The sequence below is a fragment of the Diadema antillarum genome, unplaced genomic scaffold, assembly GCF_040938485.1.
Source record: "Diadema antillarum isolate AM-2024a unplaced genomic scaffold, OU_Dant_1.0 seq00000269_RagTag, whole genome shotgun sequence".
Lineage (NCBI taxonomy): Eukaryota > Metazoa > Echinodermata > Echinoidea > Diadematoida > Diadematidae > Diadema > Diadema antillarum.
The window spans coordinates 1,247,599-1,266,038 of NW_027271305.1; the positions used below are offsets into that span (position 1 = coordinate 1,247,599).

The window sequence follows — 18,440 nt, forward strand, 5'->3', positions numbered from 1 at the left end:
TTTTCCTATTTTTGAGCCATGAGGCTGTTTAGTTAGTACTGGCAGATGAATAATAATGATTTCCAGATGACGATACAATGGAAGGATGGCCATGTAAGCCACTACCCAGCTACCTGGCTTCGCTGCAATGTTTTCTCCGAGTCGGACCCCGACCCCGTTGCCGACATGCCACCTCAGTTGTGGGACGCGGCCACGTGTCGGGACCGAATTCAAATCTTCGACTTCAACAACCTCCTGAGCGACGACCGTGCCTTCTTCGCACTCCTGCGCGAAGTGAAAGGACTTGGAATCGCCATCATCGAAAACGTCCCGCAAAAGGTCCGGCAGATTCATCGTTTGGCGGAGAGATGTGGCTACCTAACTCCTTGCAACTACGGGTACGCCCTTATAATAATCAGCGGGTCAATTCTGTGAAAAGTGCAATTCCGCTTCATGCATAGTAATCTTGAGTAAAGACAATTAAGAATCAACCTGTGATGTGGTACAGAAGTTAATTCATCGATTTTTTTGCATGAAAAACGCACTTTCAAGTTTGATGTAATAAACGTATTCACGTTTTTGAAATCAGTTTATAAATATGCAAATTTGGTAAGTTAATCTGCCATTGACCGGCCATGCACACATTTATTTTCCATTCCATTCCCTATGTTGAAACAAACCTCAGAAAAAAAACGTGCATGTTTCACATCATAATGTGTTTGCTAATTGAGAAATAATAACGTCGGGGTATGGGGAAAGAGTTTTAGCAAACAAAAGATTAATCATCACCAAAAACCATGGGTTATAACGTTTTCGTTTAAACATCATTCCTCCGTACCATATTGCGCATTTATAGTTACAATCAATAACGCCGCTCAGCGAAACATTAGAAACTTACAAATATTCTGAATCTTTAACAAAGTCTTGAAAATCTTGACAAACTACTTTCAGTTTGTTTGTTTTTCACCATTTGTTCAAATGAAATGATTATGACAAATCAAAAACAACGTTCTCAACATATAAATGAGATTACTTTAAAATAAGGGTACTATGAAATAATGAATGTAATTATACGTGTTAAACGAATATGCAAATTTGGTAAGTTAATCTGCCATTGACCGGCCATGCACACATTTATTTTCCATTCCATTCCCATGTGTTGAAACAAACCTCAGAAAAAAAAATCAACGTGCATGTTTCACATCATAATGTGTTTGCTAATTGAGAAATAATGACGTCGGAGTATGGGGGAAAGAGTTTTAGCAAACAAAAGATTAATCATCACCAAAAACCATGGGTTATAACGTTTTCGTTTAAACATCATTCCTCCATACCATATTGCGCATTTATAGTTACAATCAATAACACTGCTCAGCGAAACATAAGAAACGTTAAAATATTCTGAATCTTTAACAAAGTCTTGAAAATCTTGACAAACTACTTTCAGTTTGTTTGTTATTCACCATCTGTTCAAATGAAATGATTATGACAGATAAAAAACAACGTTCTCAACATATAAATAAGATTGCTTAAAGGGTACTATGAAATAATGAATGTAATTATACGTGTAAACGATAACAGTTTTAACTCATTTGAAGACACAGGTGGAGGAGACCGTCATCAGTAAGCAAGTTGTTTGACCGGGATAACGGCCTCACTTTGTTAAAACGCACCGCGTTTACAACAGAACACCTGTGGACATACAGAAGACAGTGCTCTCTTTGTATAGCGGTTAGTCTCGATTCAGAAGTATAGGAATATAACAACGAGACCAAATTGGTTAAAAATTCATTTATTATGACTAAGCTACTCGTTTAGAAGTGATAAGCATATCTATGCCCGACAAACAAAATGACACCAAAAAGGTTTTACCACCTCAGGTGGTACCAATATCTGGCCTGGCCCATGGACAAAGACCCCGTTTACAGTGCGGTACGGCCGTGGCCGAGCCCGCCTTCATTTCAGTAAACGCGCAAAAGGCCAAATGCGGGGCCAAAATTGGTCGCGCATTGGGCCACGCATTTGGCCGGCCTTTTCTCAGCGTAAACGCAAACAGGGCCAAACGCGCGGCCGATTTTAGTGTGGCTTCCAAACCCTCTGCCCGTACTATTTCGTTATTCAGGATATCAACCCCTTTAACGTCGAAAATTAGTATAGTTTAAGGGGTTTTGTCCTGCAAAGGATTTTTCCTTCGGCAAAGGCCTTTGCCCGAATGAACGGAATTCAGTTGGCAAAGGGTCTGAAAACCAGATTATACCAAATTGCGTTTGTTTACAAGTAGAGCGCCACTACGACAAAATATTGAAAGGTTTGACTTAAAAGCGCGGCCGAGTCCGGCAGTGTATTGCGGGGCTCGGCCCCGCAATTGAGGCTGGGCTCGGCCGCGGCTCAGCCCAGCCCCGCACTGTAAACGGGGTCTGAGAAAAGGCCGGGCTCCAGAGCGTGGCCAAATGCGCGGCCAATTTTGGCCCCGCATTTAGTCTTTTGGGCGTTTACACTGAAATGAAGGAGAGCTCGGCCGCGGCCCAGCCGCGGCCCAGCCGCGGCCCAGCCCCGCACTGTAAACGCGGTCAAAAGCTACCCTGACACTTGCATGAATTTTGGCTTGCGACCTGCACCGCATTATGGCGTGTCAGTACGTGGTATTTTGTGGCGTGCAGGCCGAGTTTAGTCATTTCGAATTTACGAATAGTTCAAGAATTAATGAGTATTATCAATGAAACTCAATGATACGTCATGTTTACCACACATTTACGCAATATTTACGTATTCGTATTCGTTGCCAGTACACCACTTGCAGTATATATTTGTCCTTTCATTTTCTAGATCATAAAACTTGCTTCCACTTCCAAGTACATGATTGTATCTAATGATAATAAGAAACATCAAAGAAACATTAAGAAAATGTTTATAATGTAGTGACTGTAGGGCTCATTGTTTTGGAGCAACACCAAATCTTAAAAGGAGAAGGACGCCTGAGAAAATGAAGGTGGGTAAAGTTGCAATGATGTTTGCCGGCATGTTTGTTATTCCGAAGATAAGCAAGTCTAAAAATGAAATACGTGCGTTATTCCGAAGATTCGGTAATCCTAACATGACATAGCATAAAATCGCAACAATTGTCGCGTTGTCCTGAGTTTTCCTCATTCGAAAGTCTCGTTAATCCGACAATGAAAAAGGTTCGTTAACCGAAGGTCATTTAATAATCTGTTAACAATGACTGTTTCTGTTGAGTAGTTATATAAGAGTGGGAAGGGGCTGATCCGTCATGACTATATAGGGGAGCATGCAGGATCCTTTCAAAAGTAACGATCATAGGCCCTACATAAATGTGTAATTTTTGGAGGGGAGTCTGCCTTTGAGTTTATTGTTGTTTCGTACAAAAACAATAGTGTGAATCATCCCGATGATAATGTAAGAGAGGAGGAGATGTTATTTTTGTTCATTATAATTCAGTTATTACAAATTAACATCCCAGGTCGCAAAACAAAATGTGTTTGTATGTTTGTATTTATGTTTCAACATTACATAACATATGTATATCGTATATATATGTATATACGTATATATATATATGTATATATATATATATATATATATATATATATACTCTCTAAAAAAATCGAGTGAAAATTTTCACTCTAAAAAGAGTGAATACAAAAAAGAGTGAATTTCGAGTGAAATTGGAGTGAATTTTGAGTGAAAATGCTCATTTTCACTCATTTTGGAGTGACGTCAGGATCACTCCAAAATCTTCGAGTGATCCCTGACGTCACTCCAAAATGAGTGAAAATGAGCATTTTCACTCAAAATTTACTCCAATTTCACTCGAAATTCACTCTTTTGTATTCACTCTTTTTAGAGTGAAAATTTTCACTCGATTTTTTTAGAGAGTATATATATATGTGTGTGTATGTGTGTGTGTGTGTGTGTGCGTGTGTGTGTTCATGTTTTCATTCACTTTTCAAATGCTTAATATCATACTTTATCTACAAATCTAATGATACCATCGTACTTTGTCACTAAAAGAAGGTTGTTTGTTTTTTTCATCATAAGAATTGTCAAATGTATGTCATTATCCATTTTCGTCTTAAATAAGGAACATTGTGGATCTCCAGTTTTCAGAATGAACGAGCCCTGCATCAATAGGATAAACAAACATTCGGATTATCTACAAAACTACGGCATAACAAAGTGTAATCCTATATTGGTAAGCCCAAACTTGAGTTCACAATCTGGCCTTCGTTTATACACCTTAATCGATTCTTTGCCCTCTTTTTTAACACAATGTGTTTGAAAAAATTCAACAAACAACATTATCGTGTATCCCGAAATGGCCTTCCTTGACCCACCAACTGTCTTCCTTCCCTTGTCTTTGGCCTTTGAACAACTGGTCTTGGACTGCAGAGGTTCTGTCAGAGGATGAGCTGGTTGTTGTGATGCCATGATACGAACAGATTTTTATTAATCTGTATTGTGACGACTGCTCTTGATCACTTAAAGGAAAACAGAGATATAAATATATATATATAAATATACAAAAATATATATATAAATTCTTAAAGTTTCAGTGCCGCCATCTTTGGACGAGGAGACTACCACAGTTCATATCACATGCATCATTATGGATAACAATATAGAAAACAGGAAGAAAATTCCACATATTTTCACTTTTTAGCATTATGAAGAGCATTCTGGCTTACCTCTTTTCAGAAAGTAGAGGAAATAATGTTACCCTTAACCAATGTCAGTAGCTGGTCGATTAAACGTGCACTTTCCAAGAAAAATGAAACCTTTTTCATTAACTGTATGGTAGCCTCCTTATCCAGCAATTACTGCATCGAAAAAAAATCATGACTTTTGAATTTACAGCCGATTTCCTAAAACTTTAGCTGATATGATCTGTTAATACCGCTGCTTTCACTCAATCCAAATTCACATTTGGGTTTTGGTTTCCTTTAACGCGCTTATCATGCGTAGACTGTGCGATTGACATGCGAAAACTATGCGGGAGTATGCGCATTTTATGGGAAAGGACACGCAAGTTAGTCGTGAACTAGGGGTCGTGATTTATTCGTGACCTGCGTGCCACTAGGTTGATGGGCACGCATTAGTACGTACTGGTTCGGCTAGTTTGGGCATATGTTGTGCATAGTTCAAGAAGGGTTCGCGAAACTTGACCAAACATTTTGTCGTACCAAAATTTTGAACAATTCGAAAATTTTTCACGCATTGACGGCATTGGCCAGGATTCTCCTGCAGGTTGTCACGAGTGTTTCTCGCATTGGCACGAAATGATACGTGACAATGCTGAAACCATGCCAAAACCCAAATTCGTGCAATTGTCAGGGTAGCTTAAGTAGGCGTTTTCATATCAGCCCGATAAGATTCCAAGCTCGAGATATTTTTCGCCATCGCAAATTAGCGCGCTTTTTCATTTCATATTCACATCAGCCCGAACATAATCAAATAGCGCGCTAGTTCGCATTAATTATCCTGCTATTTCGGAAATTTCCCGAGTTGGACGCGAGAAATTTTCTCGATCAATTAGCGCGCTAATTTGTCTTCACATTATCAAATAGCGCGCTATTTCGTGATCGGGTTAATTTCCCAAGTCAGAAAATAGCGCGCTATTTCGAAACATCGGGCTGATGTGAAAACGCCTATAGTGAATAATGAAAACCAACCGGTATCTCAGTACAAATGACCTTTTTCTGCCCCTGTGCAGACTGGAGTCCCGAACTTGTTTAATTTTTCTGCTATTTGCATTAAAAAGGTGGGATGTTTTTTGTTTTTTTTTTCTCAATGTACACGTACAGGGAGGCGTTTCAGGTGAAGGCAAAGGTGGACCCGAGTAGCATAGCCGACACGTCGAGCTACCTGAGCGTTCACACCGACCTGACGTATTTCAATGACACACTCGATGTGAGTGTCAGCAACTGCATTTTTATTTATAAGAAGGAATGAGTGTATCGTGAGGCAAACTCTACCCCCCTTTCTCTCTTTCTTTCTCTCTCTCTCTCTCTCTCCCCTCTCTTTCTCTCTCTCTCTTTATACAAGAAGGGAGATAAAAGAGTGATAAAGGAACAGGGAGGGAAGGGGAGGCTTATGAGATATCAGTCGGAGCGTGATTCGGTTTTGTTTTTGGAATGTCCATGATAGTAGATACTTGATTCGTATCACCACGGACCTACTACACACATGGATTATGAGCGAATGCCTTTCTTTCATCCCATCATCACTGCAGCCACCTAAATATCTGCATCTTGACGAGTACATTCAGATGTTTGGATAATTTTGATTACCGTATATCATATACATATTATCATATAATTATTATTATATTAGTTAGATTGGTAATCGTACATTGTCACTGACATAAAAAAAAATGTTTCCCTCATTTTGTTTTGTTTTGTTTTTTGGGTTTGTTTGTTTGTGTGTTGTTGTTGTTGTTTTTTTTTTGTTTTTTGTTTTGTTTTGGTTTTTTTTTTTGGGGGGGGGGGCTGCAGTGCCTTTTCATATTCCTCCGCAATTGAATAATACTGTATACATTCATGATGGGGAGCAGCAAACCTCAAAACTTGACAAATGTTTGGCCACAGAATTGGTAATTACTGAAGTGGACACATAATGGACACGGTAACGTCGCGTAATATGAACACATACAGGGTCATGTCGTCTATCGCTACTGTCCATATTTACTCTGAAACAATGTGCGAAAAATGGGACAAATTAGATTACAAATCACAATTAGCCTGACAATGTATTTGCTTTCGTATATTTCTCCTTGGTTTTTTTTTTGTCCATGCTGGTTGTCGGCGGTTATGATGGGATCAAAGCATCAAAATACAGATCACTAAGATGATGCCATCCCCTCTAATCTATAAGATGTTGCTTGCCCTTAACAATGCTTAATATCATTTTTATCTCTTAAATATATTTGTTCTTTTACTGAAAGATATTATACTTGATATATTTTGAATTGTTGCAGTCATGAATTTAACACTTGAAATGCTCAAAATATTCATCTCCCATTAGACCGGATTTCAAAAAACACAACATTTCATATTCAACAAGCCTCTTGATGCTTTTATTTTTTTTTAATGATCCCCTGTTTAAGACGTAGTAAAATTATTTTTAAATTTGTAAAATATTGCACAATGTCTCAAAACTACACGAAGCTCTGCATCTGTGTCGGCTGCATGTCCTGCATAAAATAAAACTACTAATAATGATAATTATAATAATAATGATAAGTAATAATAATAAGCTACTTGTAGGTTTTCGGAATTCGTATCACGAGATTGCATGGCTGTGTCTAAGCTTTTGCGGATTGTAACTATGACATTCACTGACATTAGCAACGTCTTGTCTCCGCAGGTCCTGATGTTACATTGCATTGCCCAGGCGGACGGTGAAGGAGGTGAGAACATGCTCGTCGACGGGTTCAAGATCGCCAACGATCTCCGGCAGAGCGCTCCCAAACTGTTCGACATCCTCACGACAGAAGTGCTAGAGTACCACGATCACGGGCACGACGCTGTGGGCGACTTTTTCCAACATTCACGAGTCCGAACCATAAGGTATAGGCCTACATATCTTAAAAGTTGTCGTTGTTGCCGCTGTTGCCGTTGTTAGTATTGTCGTTGTTTTTATTGTTTCATCTGTTGTTGACTTTTAAAGGACAATTTCGTGAATCTTACTATTACTGTAAACATCGCACATTACGCGCTTGCCATGGTTGCCAAGTCATATACGATATTATTGGTATTTGTTCTTAAAAGACAGTACAACGTGGTAAACGATGATCATTATTGTAATGTTTTGAAGTCCTAACTATTGGCAATGAATAAAAAGGGAGACAAAACGGGGAGGTTAAATGATTAAGAATCAACAAACAGATTTCCGTTTTTGATATTTGTTTTCTTGGGTTCATAGATTAATTAAGACCTTTGATACTCTCTACTGTACAAAATGATCTCTACCAATATCTTTTTGTGTTTATGTTCGGAAAAAAAAAAGCCTAAGGCAACATCAATAGCGCAATGTAACAAAAAAGTAGAAGACTACACCAGTTATAAAATGATTCAATGACACTTGCAGTTATATTTAACCTTTTCTATGCCAACGAGTCAAATGTGCACAAATCTCACAAATAAATCTGTGGACAGGTATAAATGTGGCACACAGAGTATATATTCTTGTCAACGTTGATAAAGATGATAGAAACAAGATGACCCTCGATCCTCCAGATAATCTGTAATGACCTCTTTTTTACGATTTGGACAAAGACTAAATGACAAGGGCGTTGTCAACAAGATCATATTCAGTGACCACGGGCGGAGTGCAATGTTCTGCATGGACGTGGACAACGTCGTCGCGACGTACGAGGCTCTGGCTTGCTTTGCGGACCTTTTGCATGACCCCATCAATGTCTTCCGGTATAGGATGAGAGGTGGTAAGTGTCCTTCTGCCAAGCGCATTCCAGGTAATTTACTCACGCATTGGTCTCCTCGGGTCTGTTACACTTGGTCATAAAATCAATCCTAAATTTAATTGCGATTAATCTTCAGGACAGTTATGAGATCAATCAGTCCTCATGTATTCGTAATTGTTTCAATAAGCCAGATGGGAACAATATCTTGCGCCCACCTTGCCGCGTTCCGGAATACATCTTGAATGTCGATGCATCCATCACAGCTAGATTTGATCTGAATCTGTCCTAACTTTAGGCTCATTTTTTTCCCGCTGGATGTAAGTCTCGATGTTAGTGAAATAGCGCCCATGCAGGGACATCAGACTGGTCTCTGTGCTTCTCACTGATGTATGGTCAAAGGAAACATAATGATACAGCAGAAGAGACCTTACCATACTCCTCATGCTGTGGAAAGATGGTGTAGATGACATTAAGAGAGCCGTGATAAAGAAATCCATTGAAATGGTACAATTTCAATATGATGATGATGATAATGGTTAGTAATATATGCGACGCGGTCGTTCAAAGACGACGACTGCTTTGGTCGTTCTCCTCTCTCCCTCCGTCGTGTTACAAAGTAGGTTTATTACGCGAGGATGCAGCCTATGAAAATTAGTAAAATGGCGCCCCCATATATTATGATCAGTTCATCAATTACTGGTAGCTCTCTGCGGTGTGAATTCGAGCGGACGCAAAACGGCCCAGAAACAGTGCCCAGAACCGACCGCGGGCGTGCAAACTCAGACGATTTGAGAGGTCGATTTTTATGCAAATTTGCGCATGTGCAGAATACCTCTTTCCTGATCGTCCACGTGCACGAAAATCTAAAGCTCCCTTATTATAGTCTTCTTTCATCTACTCAATATACTATAGATGATGACTGTCGGGGGAGGGAACATACCGAATGTCCCACCCGAAGGGTTTGAAAGGAGGTTATACATGTAATTCCCGAGACGAAGTCGAGGGACTTATAACCTCCCGAAATAGCATTTCAAACCCTGAAGGTGGAACGTTTGGTTTAACTTTGGTACATGTTCCCGACATCAAAAGTCCCCGTCTGTTATATTATATGAGTTAGTCAAATGTATAGGCAAATTTATCCTATCGATTGCGTGAAAAAATGATCGTATCAATCGTTCCGTATCGTTTGTCATTTGTTTGATACGTGAAAATGTTTTACCATGGGAGAACATTACAAAAATGTTCTGCCCATGAGCGAACATAACCAATGTGCCTCCATCACGTGACTGTGTTTAGCCAATCACTAACCGGTATTTGACTAACTCATTTAATATAATCATCTGTCTATCTGTATATCTGCCTTTTAAGTGCCCCTCTCTCCTTCTTAGTCTCTCGATCGTACACGCACTCTCTCTTGACCCCTACAGGTGACATTCTCGTACTGGACAACCATCGGGTGTTGCATGGTCGGAGGCTTTCACCATGAAATCCGGCTCTTCCCGCCACTTGGAGGGAGGTTATTTAGACTGGGAATCCGTCATGTCAAAGATCAGAGTCCTGGGACAGAACTTCGAGTAAAATGCGTCGTATGTCACATTTTTCTTTGAGATGGGAAAAGTGTGCTGTACCTGTATATAGTTGGTGGCCCGGATACAACAGGCTTCCTGCGAGGGGGGGGGGGGGGGGGGGTGGACTCCTTTAATAGCGAACTTATGAACGCAAGAAGTGTGTGTGTGTGTATGCGTGTGTGTGTGTGTGTGTGCACTTACCCATGGTGTAATACGAGGACACACATACGAACTATTCATTTAAACCGAGGACACACAGAGAACCGAGGACGTCCTCTGTACGCAGACCATTCCAAACAGTGTGCTTTTACACGTAGGGGTACATGTTTGTAGGTCCTCGATTAGCATTACTGTAGTAAGTCCACGGTTGGATGGTAATACATGTATTATACGAATGAGTCCTCGGTTGGCAAGAGTCCTATACTGACACACAGGTCCTCAGTTATGTGGTAAATTCTTATGCAGTGTTTAAATTTTTGTTTCTTTACTAATTACAAATACGTGTTTCAATGGACGACATTATTAACTTTTGGAAATGAAATAAACGAAATTGATCTAAATAAAATCAAAGAAATCATTCGCATTACTGACACCTTTGTTACAATACCATGAACCAATGTTTGTTTAATATATTGGCACAAAGAAAAATCCTTGTTTTTATTCTATTTCTTCAGTTTTTGTGGGTATGTGAGTATACTGGGCAGGGTGAAGCCTCCCTCTTATTGTGGTGTCGCATCATTTCCTCGTTTGAGGAAATGATGCTCTGTGGTAGGAATATCATGGACATGAAGTAATGTTCTTGCCGTCCCTGAAGCTTCACAAGCCTAGGCCAAAATCATGTGATACTGGTACCATTTTCTGCCGACTCAGCGTTATTTGGTTGGTAGCATGGTTACTCCTCTAAGAAAAAATAGAGTGAAAATTTTCACTCTAAAAAGAGTGAATACAAAAAAGAGTGAATTTCGAGTGAAATTGGAGTGAATTTTGAGTGAAAAATGCTCATTTTTCACTCATTTTGGAGTGACGTCAGGGAATCACTCCAAAATCTTCGAGTCGATCCCTGAGGTCACTCCAAAATGAGTTGAAAATGAGCATTTTCACTCAAAATTCACTCCAATTTCACTCGAAATTGCACTCTTTTTGGTATTCACTCTTTTTAGAGTGAAAATTTTCACTCGATTTTTTTTTAGAGAGTAGGTTTTCCTTTTGGTATGGTCTTCACATCAATGTTACTGTAATTGGTTTATCATTATGCATCCTACTCACACGCTGCTTATCATTACGTACACATTTTAATCTTCAGATTGTATGGTCGTGAATGTACGTGATCGTTTTTTTAACGAGGTAATATATCTACAATATATCAGGCTGCATGCGAGTTAAGTTTTATTTTGGGATGTATGCTGAACGAATTCGGTTGATGGTTTGTTTGTTTGTTTGTTTGTTTTCAGATTCAGATTCATTTATTGTCATATAGGAAATTCTTCTTGTTGGCATATGGGCATACACATAGGAATATCTGCATATATACATACATACGTACATTCATGTACATGTACACATATAAATAGATACAATTTTCAATATATACACAAACATACAAATTAAGCATAATTCATACTCACAATACAGTAAACACATACATCATTACAAATCTATAATTCACCACAATTCATTATTATTACCGATCAACAACAAAACAAGAGCTTAGAAAACGTGAAGCCCGTCCTTTCCGAGGGACTGCATATTTTACGTAACCTTTGCACACCACACCCACACATACTCGCACGTACTCCGAAGGATAACACTTCGCGTCGCGCCATTTATGACACATGTAGGCCTACATCATATACATGTGACGGCAAACAAACGCATTCGCGCACTCACAAACACAATGCATACCCCCTCCCCCCCCCCCCCCCCCCCCCCACACACACGCCTTTTGATCAGTCACGCCATAACTACTGCAATTATACACATAAGACTGTCAGGAGTGTTTACGTATCCTACATCATGCTCTGACGTCATGCACCATTGAGCATAAAGCACCAAAATGTTTTGTCTTTTGCTTTTTCTTTTTGATCGGACCTGAAATGAAGTGATGTGATAAGTCAAGTGAGGAGCGAAAATCATTTTAGACAAGATATTCCACAGTCAAGAAACTTAGTGCAGAAAAAAAAATGAATGAATGAAAAAGTATCCTCATCAAAATTTGTTGGATTGGGACATTGTGTCTGTGTTAGACATAGCTTGAAAATGCAAGACGTTTTAGTCGTTGTGTTTGTTTGCTTGTTTCAAGCTTTACATTGCGAAAGGAAGAACAAGATTCAGACACCTACCTGTGCCGAGTGATCTTGCCTCTCGTTCTTATGCAATAGATGTAGGCATGGGCGTAAATCCGGGGGGGGGGGGGGGGTGGGGGGATATATCCCCCCTGAAATGGAGGAGGGCCGGGGATGGCCTGCACAATCGTCCCCCCCCCCCCCCCGAAATTTGAGAAAAAATGGAGAAGTTAAATAGCATAGGCTTACATGTAAACACGCTATGAAGCGAGCAACTCGGGACCATCACAAATTATGTACGAAAACAAACAAAAAATAACAAAAACTCTACCGCCATAATTGACCCCCCCCCCCTCCATTTCCTGAATCATCCCTGAAACGATGATGACTCTGATACATCTATGGGCATACCCAGGGATGATCAGGGGCGTCGTCGAATTTATCTGGGGGGGGGGGGGCAAAGAGGCATTGGAATTGCCCGCCCCTACGGAAATGTTGGGGGCAGACAAATCATTTGTCCCCCAAGCAATTCCCGAGATTACCAATTATGCTCCGGATCGCTGAATTGCAATCATAAATATGCAAAAGCTCCGCTACTGGGTCCCTTTCGATAGACTTTGTACACTTTTGAAATTGACGTTTTATTTCCTTATCTCTATCAAAGAGTGTGCAGCAGATCTTTCACTTACTTTCGGACTGTACACTGCCCAAATTTTCAAGCTCGCTCGCTTCAATCGCTCGCATTTCGCCATGCCATTCTCCTGATGTTGCTGCTAGTAATTGCCAGCAGTTGCGCTCGGTGCGCCCAACCCACCTTAAAAAGGACAAGTTCACCTTCATAAACATAAGGATTGAGAGAATGCAACAATATTAGTAGAACACATCAGTGAAAGTTTGAGGAAAATTGGACAATCGATGCGAAAGTTATGAATTTTTAAAATTTTTGTGTTGGAACCGCTGGATGAGGAGACTACTACAGCTCTTGTGAGTCATATGCGTACAACAGTATAAAGAAAATGTAAAGAAAATTCAACATATTTTCACTTTTTTCGTATAATAAAAGAGCACTTGACTTGCCTCTTTCTAAAGGCAGGGGGAATAATATTATCCATAACATTTGTCGGTAACGAGTCGGGGGAATGCGTACTTTTTTCAAAAAATGAAATTTTGTGAAATTCTCTTTATATTTTCCTTATATTGTTGTACGCATGTGACATCTAAGTTATTCACACACTGCAGTAGTCTTTTCATCCAACGGTTACTGCACAAAAACTTCAAAAATTCATAACTTTTGAACGGATTGTCCGATTTCCCTCAAACTTCCAATGATGTGTTCTACTAATATTGCTACATTCTCTCAATCCTTATGTTTATGAAGGTGAACTTGTCCTTTAATTTCCATAGCGAAAAAATATAGCTACAAACGGCCGTTTTTGAACTGCACAATATCCAAATTTTCAGCCTCGCTTGCTTTGCTCGCTCGCATTCAATCGTCATGCCATACTTCTGATGTTGCTTCAGGGTAATCGCCAGCAGTTGCGCCCGGTGCGCCTCCCCCCCACCCCTTAATTTTCAAAGCGAAAAAAAAAATATAGCTACAAACGGCAGTTTGGGGACTGTAAAATATCAAAATTTTCAAGCTCACTCGCATTTAATCTTTATGTCATTCTCCTGATGTTGCTGCCAGTAATTGGCAGCAGTTGCTCTCTGTGCGCCTCCACCCCCCTCAATTTCAAAGCAAAAAATACAGCTACAAACAGCCGTTTTTGGACTCTACAATGTCAAAATTTTCAAGCTCGCTTGCTTCGCTCGTTCGCATTTAATCGTCATGCCATTCTCCTGATGTTGCTGCCAGTAATTGCCAGCAGTTGTGCCCGTGCGCCCCCCCCCCTTAATTTTCAAAGCGAAAAAATATAGCTACAAACTGCAGTTTTTAGACTGTAAAATGTCAAAATTTTCAAGCTCGCTGGCTTCGCTCGCTCCCATTTAATCGTTATGTCATTCTCCTGATGTTACTGCCAGTAATTGCAAGCAGTTGCGCCCGGTGCGCCCCACCCCCCTTAATTTCCTTGGCGAAAAATGAAGAGTTTGCTCGCAAAAACCGATAAGTCCATTTTTGAGGATTTTGAAGTACGGTCTCTGTCATAAGTACAAAATAATACCTTTTAAATGATATATTGGCCACTACATGTGACCGTGCATTACAAAACGAACAAAACAAACAGAGCTCGAACTTATGCTGGGAAACAGTCTTTTTCATACACCGGAGCACTCGAATGGAACAGTCTACCAATAAACTTAAGGCATGCCCCATCTACACATTCATTCTCAGCCCAATTTTGGAGGGCACTCCACTGTGCCCAAGTATAGTTCTGTTCTTCTTCTTCTGTTTTTTTTTTTTTGTTTGTTTTTTTGGTTTTTTTTAGGTAGGGGAAATTCAAGGATATGAGGATGTAATGTGTTACATAATATTTGTTAAATTTTGAGTTTAATATAATATATTAGTATATAGTATGTTACGATATATACAGATTTGATACTGCAAACTTTATTTTGATGTTGGTATTGTATAATTATCTTGTGTCTACTTGTATGTATGTGTTCATGCAGGGCCTCCAAGAACAACAGTGTTTAACCCACTGATGGAGCCACCCTGTGAAAATAAAACATATAAATAAATAAATAAATAAATAAAAGTCGCACCCAGTGATTTTGTGTGAGTACTGAAAATATGTGAAATGGGTCAACCTAGCCAATCTTGAGTTTTTCATATTTTCTGAAAGAGCAAGTCTTCTTCTACATTATGTTAAAGTTTGGGATCAAGAAAGAAACAGGAAACTGTGTTTTTCGCAGATTTTCTCTAACACTTTATTGTTGAACAGTGTGATTAGATGTTTCTTATAGAGTCCCCTTTTCATTTTTTAAAAACCATGTACACACTCTTCACTTTCAACTGTAATAACTTTTGAAAGGATGCTGCTACTGCTTTATTGATCATGGACAAACTGTGTCGATAAAGCATGACTAATTTAAGCTTAATTTAATAATTCCTTCACTATTATTGCTCCAGTGGTTAAACACCTTGTTTTTTTGTCCCATTCATGGCACAGCTATTGTGGCTTGGAAAGATTAAGCACTTGAATAGACTCTTAACTTCAGAGCGTCTTTTCTCAGTTCACACTTTTCCAGAGTGTGTGCATTCTTTCCAACATTTAGATAGGTTAGGAGAGTCCATTTGAATTGAGTTATACATCATTTTAAAGCTTAGAGTCTGCTCTTTTAGAATCTGCCCTTAACCCAAAATCCAAGTTTGGGGCGACTTTTTGTTTGTTTTGTGGTGCAGGGTCACATATAAAGGTACATTTTTGAAGCTATGGTTAAAAGAAGCAGAAATTTTCTTATTATTTTCTTTATTTTTTTCACCTTAAATTGCAAATATCTCCATTTGACAAATATGGACTTATCGGTTTTTGCGAACAAACACTTCAAATATAGCTACAAACGGCCTTTTTTGGACTGTCGATGTCAAAATTTATAATCGCGCTCATGATTTTCAGTGTAAGAATTAATACAAGAAGTTTATCTAAATGATTATAGGCAAAATTGTTCAATAATAATCTACATGAAATGTACTGCTACCTTAAACATGTTGAACTGTTTCAAGTCGATAAAACACGCAACAAAATGCACCAAATTGCATTGCATTGCATCGCATTGCTCCCTCGCATCTAACCGCTCCCCCTAAGATCAAATCCTGGCTACACCGGTGATAGACCCCACTATTTTGTAGGCCTTCACAGTGATGTCGCACAGGCGGAGCGAGAACTGAAATACTACGATGTAGTCATTCAATTATCTATGAATATTTCTTTTTCTTACTTGTTTTTTGATAGGAAAAGAATCCCAAATTTCACCAAAAGTGTGCACCAGATCGCTGAATTTCAGGTCTGAAAATGCCAAATTTTCCTCGTATGGGAGGGGGATACCCCCCTCCCCCCTCCCCCCTCCCCCCTCCCCCCGCTAGGCCGCTCCTCTCCCTCGCACAGATATTCAAACTCAAAGTCCCTCCCCCACCCCATCATTAAAACGGAACGATGCCCCTGGTATGATTGCTTTATTGACTTAAATCAAGAAAATTAGAGAATATAATTAATAGCTACAGGATACGTTATTACGTACAAAGAAATGGATATCCATACTAGCATTTTATTGAATTTATTTGGCCAATACTCAGGACTGCGCTGCGTTTTTTAAAGGGGGGGGGGTGTCAAAATCGCCTGTCAGTCAAGAAGAAAGAACATCAAAAGACAAGAGAAACAACAACAAAAAGTCTTCATACTTATAGAGTCTGATTTTCCACCAGAAGTCGGCTGACAACCAAAAAACAAACAAACAAACAAACAAACAAACAAAAACAAGAACAAAAAGTCTTCCTATTTTTGCTGCCACTTCCCTCCCACTTTGCATGGAAAAGAGTGGGACATTTAATCCCTGTAAAGTATGTGTGTGTGTGGGGGGGGGGGTCCGGTTATGGGCTTGTAATCGTGGTGATGGTGACTATCGCCGATCATTCCCCCCCCCCCCCCCCCCCCCTGCACCCACTCCTCAGTACGGATTTACGCCGTTGGATGTAGTACTGTTCTGTCCTGGACAAATGGGATGTAAAAATATCATTACATAAAGGGGTAATTCCACACGATGACAATGAGCTCACATTGGATACTTTAACATTGTATTTCTTGATGGTTCTGAATGGTTTGGGCACATACTTTGAACAATACTGCATTCTCGCCTGTAACTCCGTCCCTATATGTCGAACTCGTATACTTTATAGGTGAAATATTCCGATATTTTCCTGATTTTGCAGCAGTGTATATCAATGGACCTAGTGGGAATATACAATGTAGTGTAATTTGATGAAAGACAGGCTTAAATCATTATATGCGCAAGGTATACTAAGCTCGATTTATGATAAACCTATACGTTCTATAACATAAGATAATTTGTGTTATCATGATGTCAAAACTTACATTTTATGTTAAGAATTTGACGCCTTTTTATTCAATATGCATGCCATATCAAATACAGCTGTACCAGGGGGAATTAAAATGCCAGAGTAATTGCAACTCTGGCAATGTAATGATTAAACGGAAATTTCGTGATTGCACGCATGGAAACCTCTTACTTTGTTTTTGTCTAATAATTAGACTTGTCATTCCGGAAGAGGTGGGTGATATTCAACTGTGCGTGTTTTCATGTTTCTAATTATATATGTGCTATCATGCTCAATTCGATGACCGTGACTTTTATTATTAGCGCCAATTTCATTATTAGCGCCAATTGTTAAATGGACTTTGAATTCATTCTGAAATTTGCTGAGTCGGCGAAACTCACACACACACCATCAAAGGGACTATGAAATGCACATACAAGTTGACTTCTATTGATAAATAATTCCCTAAATATCACTTATATGGCCAAATAAATATCCAAGTCAAATTATTTCTTATAATAGTTCTACTATTTTTCTTTAGATTATTCGGATACGCCGGAAAAAAAGCACGTTAGAACAATATTTTGTCATCATCTGTTGATCATTGTTACTGTATAAATCCCAATGATAAACAAATGACAATGAAATGTACGTAGGGGGCTTACCTTTCCCGAGAATAATAATATCTTGCACGTTTACTTTAAAACAAGTACTGTAAGCAATATGCTTTTAGTGTCTTCCTATGTATCAATGATCAAATGCTCCAACGGTGTAAACGATATGCTTTTAGTAACTGTATCAATGATCAAATGCTCCAACGGTGTAAAAGATATGCTTTTAGTATCTACGTATATCAAATGCTCCAATGGAATATAAATGCTATATATAATAGGCACTACGCCATATTGGTAATGGTGGTGGTATTTTGTTTTGTTTTGCTTCAATTTTTGAAATATCTATGGCCTATAATCCTTGCTTTTCGGTGAATTACTCTTTTCCATCGCCGTACGATTATCTATATGTTTGCTTTTGTTAAGATTGCAAAATGGGAATTGTTTTTTTTTTCCCCGCTGAATTATTATCTATACACATATTGGCACAATACGTAATGATTTGTACTGTTTAATTGTTTAACAACTGAATTGATGAATATTATTATCACTTCGTATTTTGTATTTCCT

The 18,440-nt window shown here is 39.1% G+C and overlaps 1 protein-coding gene across 1 annotated transcript; it reads left to right on the forward strand.

Annotated features, from left to right (window-relative positions):
- Nucleotides 1-66: 66 nt before the first annotated feature.
- LOC139729901 (gamma-butyrobetaine dioxygenase-like) lies at nt 67-9,902 on the forward strand. Its single transcript, XM_071640823.1, has 5 exons — nt 67-377; nt 5,799-5,904; nt 7,360-7,562; nt 8,271-8,467; nt 9,844-9,902. Exons 1-5 carry the CDS (start codon nt 67-69, stop codon nt 9,900-9,902), a joined length of 876 nt encoding a protein of 291 aa, XP_071496924.1.
- The last annotated feature ends 8,538 nt before the right edge of the window (nt 9,903-18,440 follow it).

Excerpts from the sequence above, each read along its gene's own strand:
- LOC139729901 (XM_071640823.1), top strand. The coding sequence starts at position 67 with ATGACGATACAATGGAAGGATGGCCATGTAAGCCACTACCCAGCTACC. Across the intron at positions 7,563-8,270 it reads TCACGAGTCCGAACCATAAG|ACTAAATGACAAGGGCGTTG; the intron begins GTATAGGCCTAC and ends ATTTGGACAAAG. Across the intron at positions 8,468-9,843 it reads TTCTGCCAAGCGCATTCCAG|GTGACATTCTCGTACTGGAC; the intron begins GTAATTTACTCA and ends TGACCCCTACAG.